The sequence below is a fragment of a genome, unplaced genomic scaffold, assembly GCF_019419815.1.
Source record: "Pyrus x bretschneideri cultivar Hongxiangsu unplaced genomic scaffold, Pyrus_bretschneideri_v1 Contig77, whole genome shotgun sequence".
Classification (NCBI taxonomy): domain Eukaryota; kingdom Viridiplantae; phylum Streptophyta; class Magnoliopsida; order Rosales; family Rosaceae; genus Pyrus; species Pyrus x bretschneideri.
This window is the reverse complement of record NW_025999817.1, coordinates 422894-432082: the sequence shown is the minus strand read 5'-3', so window position 1 is coordinate 432082 and position 9189 is coordinate 422894. Positions and strand designations below refer to the sequence as shown.

Sequence of the window (9189 nt, the reverse complement as noted above, 5' to 3'; positions counted from 1 at the left end):
TTATTCATGCCACCTGTCATAGCATCCTAACAGTAACTTGTCGATCTTTTCATTTGGTTCTCACAAATTTATACGCATAACGATTAATAAATAAATCAATAATTTTGTAATGGAGATGTTTGGTTCAAACACATCACCTTGTGAGAGTTAGGTTCAAGAGGACCAAGAATTTGGATTAAGTAAAGAATTCAAAATTGGTTCTTGTAGAAATATGCCAAAACCTATACCAAAAATTGGTTCGCGTGGTAATAGACGTATTGGTTCGCGTAGAATACACTTAGAATCCCGAAGGGGAGTTATTCATGTTCTAGTCCTCTGCTAGGGCTTACGGATTCAAGGGTACAACACCCCTTATTTTATGTCTAAACTTTTATCTTTTGTGAGTGAAGAAACCAACCTTATTTTTGTATCCCCTTTCAAATCCAATTTTAAAATGAAAATCGGATTAAGTTTTATTAAATTTAAAAAATTATAAATTAATAACGAAATTTAGATTATATGGATGATCCGATCTGCAATGACCATGAGTGGGAATTGTTTGATTGTCTTTCTCCGAGGAAGAGGGGAAACATATTCAACTTGAATTCAGGACAAGTGAAAGACTGGAATTGTTATCTCAGGTTGGTTTAAACATATATGTTAGAGTATAATATAGATTCATTATACTTAATACATGTAAAGTACTTGCATATTCAAAAAAAAAATTCTCGGACGTTTTAGACGCTCGACACTTGAGCCTTTAGTCAGGCTTGGTGAATCTCTTGATTGCTGTTTGTAATGTGTGCCATTGTTGGGTATGTTCCAAAAAAAAAAATGTAGGAGTTTTAGACTTTGTTATGTGTTGAACTTGCACCACAAGTAATTTAACCTCTCAATCAAATAATTGTGCTAAAAGTGGAGTACTGGCTCATGATCGGTTCGTTCTAATGCCTTGCTTGTCAAGGACTTTCAATGCTTTTCTCAGTGTTATATTAATGGTGGCCGAGATGGGGCTGAATATAAACTGGTTATATTCAGGCACTCCACTTCCGCTCAAGAGAAAGACAGAGAAAGATAAAGCATTACAACAAATACAGAATAATTATTGATAATTGGTATTCAAAACTATAAAACAAACACATATATACACAAATAAAATTAAAATGACCAACAAGATAGTGATCGGGTTGGACCTGAGGCCATGGGATTGGGGCCACAATGTTGCTTCCTTGTAAAGGGATGCGCTCCTTCTAGCAGGTTTATTCATAAAAATGAATCAATTGATGATTACAACAAAACTTTTGCACTTAACCTGCCTCTCCAATTCAACTTCATACAGATACAAAAAGAAAAACGGGAACGAGAGATCATGGACGAAGCTACTTTCACTGTGATCAACACTGAAATGTAAATTTCTACTATCCGTTTCTACGTTTCACTAACAACATGAAGCAGGTCCAGGCCAAACAAATAAAAAAACATTTTAATGCAGGATCACAACGACTGGGATCAGGAGGTCTGCGCATTAAGAGAAGTATACACCGCACCTGAATTTCACCACACCATATATGGAAGTTATTGCTGCTGCTCGTCTTCAGGCATCTCCTCACCAAGACCCCGTTGCACTAATCTGTAATACAAAATAACCATAGTCGCCATGCATGCCCTACACAATGTGTAAAATAATTGCATTAGCAGACTGCAGCTTGTTTTATATGCTGTAGTTCAAACATTGCTATAGTGTGTTAACATTGTACGTTCTCGCAACTGGAATACTTATTTTCGATGATCCAACCATTTATACTTGCAAGAATATAATAAAGCATAAGCAAGGAAGCCGCATCCAGAACAGGAGTTCCAATTGACCCAAAAGCAACTTAACCTCCAATATCACGAGCAATCATGGCACTTACGATAATCTGACATGGTGCACTTAGACAAGTGACCCCACCCCCTCCTTACTCGCCCTAAAGCAGGTTCAGATTACTTCTGTTTTGCCAATTTTTATACCCGTATTTTCTATTTTCTTAGCCAACAAGAAGAATTAAGCAAACAAATATAGCAACGAAGAAAAATGGGGATGAACAGACATTACATGATTGCTATAACAAGTAGGATTTTTCTTGGATCCATTCTTGATGATTTTTTATGTCGGGGACGACCTTCTGGGACATCATTTTCAATTGATCCATCTTTTCGCAGGGGTGCAGTCACTGGTAGAGTTGGCAACGCACTTGACCAGAATGGAAGCAATGCTCTAAGAAACTTATGTCGGAATGGGCCTACCATAAAATAAAATAAAAAACCCACAGGATATTAACTTTGCAGCATTAAAGTGTCAATTTCATTTAGCAAACACCAAGCAAGAGGAGACGTAATATTAGTAAATGTAAACTATAACTTTCATCATCAAATTTCTAGTCTCTATTTTCCAATTTTGTAATTACGTCCTTCCATTTTTTTCTTAAATTAGAAAACTGAGGTTCTTCCATCCACCAAAACTGTAATATGGTTATAGCCTATCAATTTGGCATGTGGTAAATCACCACAAAGTGACAATAATGCTTGTATTTTAGTATACAGGGACAAATAGGCAAAAAATTGATACATGTATGTGGTAAGAAACTGGCATTGCATATGCTATGACTTCCACTAACATCATATAGTCAATTAAGGTGCCAAATCAACATATTAATAACAAAGTTGTAACTATTGTTGATAAAAGAAGGGTCTAACTATACAATTGGATAAGGACCATGTACTTCTAGCATTCATGGACTAACAACATTGTTTCAACTAAAAAGATATATAAAAGAGGGGTCCAATTATGCAATTGGAGAAGAAGGCAAATCGATACTTAGGCAGAACTTGAAGAAACAAAAGTGTCTTTTCGCCTAATAGAATTATAACAAAAACAGTTCTGATCAGAAATGGCATTGCTCATTAAAGCACGCCCTATACCGTAAATTTGATTAACAATGCCACAATAAAGAAAATAATATCATGACTTGAAAATCAACACACACACACACACACAAAACTTTCTACTTACCCCTTCGTGAATACTTTTTACGATTCCCATCTTCATCGTCTGCATAATATGAAATTTCAGAGTTCTGTCGCTCAACTTGCAATGCACCCTTTCGTGTTGTAGCACCAGGCTAGATTTCGTGCCCACACACAAAATGAAATCATGAGACAATTGAAAAACAGCATAAAAAATATCAAGTTGCACATACACGAGCACAAGTCAGTGTGAAATGACACATATAAAGAAGGTAGGGATTCTATCTCCACATGATAAATTCAGTAAATAACAGAAAATTTCCTCTTGCCCTTTACCGGACTCGTGCTTTGCACATAATTCCCTGCCGAACTAGGACTTCCTATCTCCACTATGTCTGCCACTGGATGTATAGAAGGTCCTGCTCCAGTTGTAGCCGCGAAATCAATTACGTTAGGTCCATCTTTTCCTGCGGATGAGCTAGCATTATCGTCCCTTCCTCCATTCAAAGATGCACTAACAAGTGGATCTGAGGAAAATGCAGGAGGAGGACTACGTGATTCTGTCGACAATGAAACTGGATGATTTCCAAACAAGTTCTTTTCCAAGCCAGTCTGCATGACATCAGAAAATTTGCTCACGTTTAACTACTACAAAGGACAAAAGCAAAGGAACAACTGCAACACTCATGCAAAATATGCCTCGAACTTAGCACAACAGCTTAATGAACACATACCAAGTGTACAGCCCTTCACGAAGTGAAGGGGAGCACCTTTCAATAGATATTTGGCCCATAAAAATACACATAAATTAGAATCAAGATGCAGTCATGTAGTTATGCTTTGCCTACGGCAGAATTCTATGGAATAAGGAGTATTTAATTCATCTATTGCAGAGTATTAACAATTCAATACACTTACAATTAATTGTATTGATATCATTCTTACAAGTTTTCCTCTTTATTCCGAACTCTACGGTTAATGTGGTATGTTAGTGCTACTCATTACTGAACGAACCACTTCCACCTCACCAAATTACACCTTTCTAACCTATTTACCAAGAAGCATCAAAATCAGTAGTGAGACATAGGATAATACATCTGCAACCATGTACTCAAACACTTCTATGTTAGGGGAGAGTGTCCTCTACATGTTCTATATTTTCAAACAAATCTGATACCTTCTAGTATTTGAAAGAGATCTAACAGCTAACTTAACTTCATAGTCTAGTATCAACCAAAATAACATTAAATCCAGAGCCAACCTGCTCAAAACCTGTTTCTCTTCACATCATCTCTCTCTGATTAGATCAAGTTGACAAGGACTACATCACAATTTTAGCAGCATTACAGAGAAGACTAAAAGCTACCACTAACACTAAGACTCAGCGTTTTCGTATCATTATTACAGACCGGGGTCAATTTCCTTGTCTGGTTATGTTTATGGTTTGGGAGGGAGGTGACGGTGGGGTGGTGGGACAAGAGGAAGGAGAGAGAGAGAGAGAGAGAGAGAGAGAGAGAGAGAGAGAGAGGGCCTGGGTGGGAGGGTGTTACAGTGGTTAGTGACGTTGGAGAGCCAGAGGGTGGCTCTTAGTGGAGTGGTGGCAGAGATGTGTGGCGCTTGCTGGGTCTGCTTTTTATTTATTTTTTAAATATTTTATTTCATTATCTTACTTTTTCATTCTTTTTTTTTTTACTTAAATTATTTTAAAATTTTGGATTCTTTAGATAATCCATGTGGCAAAAAATAATTGGCCGTATGGGTCCCACATGTGCCACACAATCACCCTAACAGATTTTTTAACGAAATTTGACAGTAAGGAGTAAATTAACGAGTGCAACAATGGATAAGGGATGACATTGATGAGTTTGAAACATAAAGGACCAAACTACTGAGTTGGTAAAAGATAAAGACCATTTTTGATAAAAACCCTTACACACTGCAGTAAGGTTCTATTATGTGATGCAACAAACACCACGTACGAAGCGATATAAAGAAACGGTAATCAAATTTCCATTAAATTACTAGTTTTATGATAATCTCATTGTCAAGAACGAGCCTTGCCTGCATGATAGCTTCCTTCAACTTTGAGTGAAAGCAGGATGCCGAATCTTTCACATTCTTGGGAGGCCACATCTGCACCAACAGATAACCATGTCAAAAAGAATCACATTGATAAAAGCATCACATAAACTCTAAATACATACGCTGAACAAATGTATTCTAATTTTAATAGAACAAGAAAATGCGACAAGAAGGAATCTTACCGGTGTGGAACATGTAGGACAAACATATCCAGCTGGTGCAGTATGCGAAGGGAAACTCTTGATATGTGAAACCAGGCAACTTGTATGTATTACATCTATATGAACAACAAGATAAATGTGTATTACATTGTGTAATGAGTTCAAAATTTTCTTTATCCCTTCAAGAACCAAATTTTGTTTTTCAATAGATATGTGGCAGTAACAATATCTGCAAATTCCTTACGCAAGCAACCCAGCCGAGTCGTTTGGGGGCCAGTCCCCTCATCCAGCTCAACATGACAGAGGCAGCATTTCGGAGGCCAATCATACTCTCCATCTATTACCCATTCTGAGTAAGTACGAATCTACATAGAAATGAGAAGACAAACACAGATCAGGCCTAAAAGGGCCTTAGAACATTCCTCGTATATATTATAATTTTCTAAAAGTATTAGATGCAAAGGGGTTGTTTGGTATCCTTTTTGGATCCAATTTTTAGTTTTTGAAACTAATGAGTATTAAGTAATTTAGCTACATTCATCATTTTTCAAAACAAGACATTGGTATTAAGAAGGATACAAAATAGTCTAATATAACTGCCAACAACCTCCCATAGCACTTGAGCGAAGGTCAAGCGTCTGTTATGTCATATCTATGCCTACCGCACCAACCTAAATCTGACAGGATACTGAAGCACTTAAGGTGACCACAAAAAGGTCAAATTAAGTCATACTCAAATTCAATTACAAGTTGCTTTTATTCTATTAACCAAACCCTTACACCTTTCAATCATAGTATATCCATGTGTTATTTAATATTTGTATTTTATATGAATTTCTATTCCGCTCTCTTCATTACACACAGGTAACCAATGTAGATTGTGTACGTACATATGCATAACCAAATTGAAGCCAAAACCCATTTATCTCCCCGATTATGGTGTGTCCAATTCAGCCATGCGACATGATTATGAAATGAGGAAAATACGTTCGCTGTGCTTTTAATTGAAGTAACAGAACAACCAAATCATGCAGCCTAACAATTACAATACAAAGTTGACCACATAACATACACCGAAAAAGGAAGAAAGAAATGCCTACCACGCATATTTGATGCTCGGGAGAACAGATGCATTCTCCGCAAACAGGAACCTTGTGCACGAAACAATATAGCTTAGTAGCCTGAAACACCAAAATCCCCAATCTCCATCAGCCTTGGAAATCAATCAACGAAAATAAATGAAATCCATAAGAAGGTATAGGAACTAGAATTTCAAGAATTGAATCGCAATCACGAACTTGAACAACAAATCTGAAATATCCCAATCTACAAGTCAAATGCGGATACCAAAACCAATTCACAATCTTATGGATCGCCTTCGTCTCAACATTAGGAATCCGATCCGATCTAAAAATTGAGCTACCAAATCACTCATTGCTCTGTGAACTGAATCGGCAAATGACACAGTAAAATTCTAGGACACCAGTGATCATGTGATAGAGAGAGAGAGAGAGAGAGAGAGAGGTACCTTGCGGCATTTGCAAACCACCATTGCAGCACTGAGAGGGAACCGAAGTCGCTAGGGTTTACAATTGGGGAAGATTTTACTTATCAGTCGGAGTCCATCGTTTCTTCTTTTGACGATTCTAACAAAACTCCCTCGTCAGATTTGCAAAACTTGTCTCTCAGGCAGAGCAGAGCTCACAGGCTCGCTGAACTCATAGGACCAGAGGTCCGTTCGCCTTAATTTGATAGATAACCAACCACCCAAAACAAAACAAAGGACCTGGCACCGCTCTGCTTTTAAAAATAAAAATAATAAAAAAAACTAATGATTTTAAGTTTTAACAATAATGACAAAACAAAGAATAAAGTGAACAATATGATTTTTCGTTAAAGTAAATAATACCGAAAACTTTTCGTTAAAATTCCCTTTAAAAAAACATTTTGGTTTCGTTTTACCAAACACATTCGATGTTTAAGATTTTTTTAAAAATTGCTTTTTTTTAAAATCATCATAATTCCAAATCAGCTAAAATCGATAACTAACTTGGGTAAACTATGCCCTATTTTGCTTCGTATTGTAATTAATTATAATTTTGTTAGCTCGTGCAATCAATTTTAAAAACTTGGCTCAATATAAGAATAATTGTCAATAAAACTAAAAATATGCAGTGTCACTATAACAATTTAAAGTGAAGTGAAATTTTTTTTTAGCACTTGCGGTCCAATGATTTATTTTTTAGAGTTGTCACATTTTGAACTTATTGATATGTATAAGCTCGTTAATATGGACAACTTCTTCAAGTCAAAAGATTTCTAGCCTTTCAAGCATATAATTTGTAGCTTCTCTTCTTGGCATGAACCTTTAGGTATAGACATTTATGCACTAGTTATAGGCTAGCTGTCTTCACCCTTGGATATTCACATGTCATCCATATAAATTTAATTAAGGAGAACTAATGAAAAATAATTTATACTCAAGTCTTGTGGCCATGTGCGAGTTTGGTCATCAACTTGGTGGTTCACTAAAGTACCAAAAGTAGGCAAGTTGAGTTTATTGAATTTATCTACTATGAAATTTTGTTTTCATATCATAAAGTGCTCGAGAGCCATGATAGCCTTCTTTGTATAATCTACATAAAGTGTTGGGAAGTCATGATCACCTCTGTTTTGCGGAAGTCGGTAAAAAACTCGCCTAAGCTTCGTTGGGCCACACCTAGGTGGTTGAGGCACGCTTAAGGCATTTATTGGGCGTCCTTTTTTTCTTTTTGAGTTGCCTAGTTCTAAAATTTTCTGATTCCAGGCTATCTTTCTTCCCAGCGAAGAAGATGAAGAAATCACGAGGCTTTTTTTCTTTTTTTTTTTTTCTCTTTAAAGTTTAAAATGACTCCACTTTGCTGACAATTATTACCATACTGTCTTCCTTTAAGTTCATTTTTTTATATCTTAATTTTTGAGAATTTTTATTAGCACTTCAAAAATCTCGTTCTACACTCCTCACATACGTATTTTTCTCTCTAATTATGCAAAATTTGGAATGTAAAATGAGATTTTTGGACTGCTAATAACAATTCCATATTTTTTTTTCTCACATACAAGATAGATAAGCATCTTTCAGTTTTTGTTTTTAATATTTTTTTTGAAGTTAAAGAAGCATCATATTAGTGACATATCATTTAATTTACAAATTTTGTCTAAAATTTTGGTCTCCTTAATATTATCATGTGCTTTCAGTTAAAAAGTAACTTCGTCCTCACGGCACGTAAAGGTTTCGAGTCTAGGGTTTTGTGGGTGGTGGCTGCTAAAGTGTGTGGCAGCGGTCCGTTCTTCTTTCAGTGACAGGATGGATCATTTTCTTCGGTTATTCAACTCAGGATTGCAGTTGTCAAAGTCTAAGAATCTGGAGGTGGTGATCGATGACACGACGACTGAGAGGCTTAGGGTTTTGAAATACTTCTTGGTTGGTAAGGTTCTCTCCCACAAGTATTTGAGGCTTAATATTGTTATGGGGGTAATTAAAGAGCTATGGCGTCCCAAGGCGAGTGTGGAGGCCACCGCGATTAATGATAATCACATCCTCTTTAGCTTTAATTCCGAAGAGGAAGTTCTAATTGTGCTAAAGGGTAGTCGTGGTTCTTCGGTACATCCTTGCTATTATTAGAGGAAGTCAATAAATTCTAGGTTCTAGTTGATGTTCCACTAAGGGTGGGCATGGTCTGGGCCAAGTCCAAATTTGGAGAACTGGACTGGACCCGTTTTAAAATGAAACGAGGCGGGCCGGGCCGGGTATAGCAATTTTGATTTTTGGAACTGGACCTAACCCGGACCGTTTCAAACAGGCCGGTTTGAGTCGGGTCCACGATTCCAATTAATTTTTTTTTTCCAGACATTCAGCACAGAAGCAAAATCCTTCTTGTAAAACCTTGCCGAGCACAGCAACAACAATAACTCGAAGGGT

General features: G+C 36.7%; 1 protein-coding gene across 1 annotated transcript; it reads right to left on the bottom strand.

The window, feature by feature from the left end:
- Positions 1-1204: 1204 nt before the first annotated feature.
- Positions 1205-6996, bottom strand: LOC103938796 (zinc finger protein-like 1). The gene is made up of 9 exons (XM_048575071.1): positions 6757-6996; positions 6329-6409; positions 5473-5593; positions 5250-5344; positions 5047-5118; positions 3322-3597; positions 3032-3140; positions 2075-2261; positions 1205-1645 (listed from the first exon to the last, which is right to left on the bottom strand). The coding sequence occupies exons 1-9, from the start codon at positions 6778-6780 to the stop codon at positions 1555-1557; spliced, it is 1056 nt and encodes a 351-aa protein (XP_048431028.1). The 5' UTR covers positions 6781-6996; the 3' UTR covers positions 1205-1554.
- Positions 6997-9189: the final 2193 nt, after the last annotated feature.

Excerpts from the sequence above, each read along its gene's own strand:
- LOC103938796 (XM_048575071.1), bottom strand. The coding sequence starts at position 6,780 with ATGGTGGTTTGCAAATGCCGCAAG. Across the intron at positions 5,345-5,472 it reads GACTCGGCTGGGTTGCTTGC|ATGTAATACATACAAGTTGC; the intron begins GTAAGGAATTTG and ends TTGTTCATATAG. Across the intron at positions 2,262-3,031 it reads TAAAAAGTATTCACGAAGGG|GCCCATTCCGACATAAGTTT; the intron begins GTAAGTAGAAAG and ends ATTTTATGGTAG.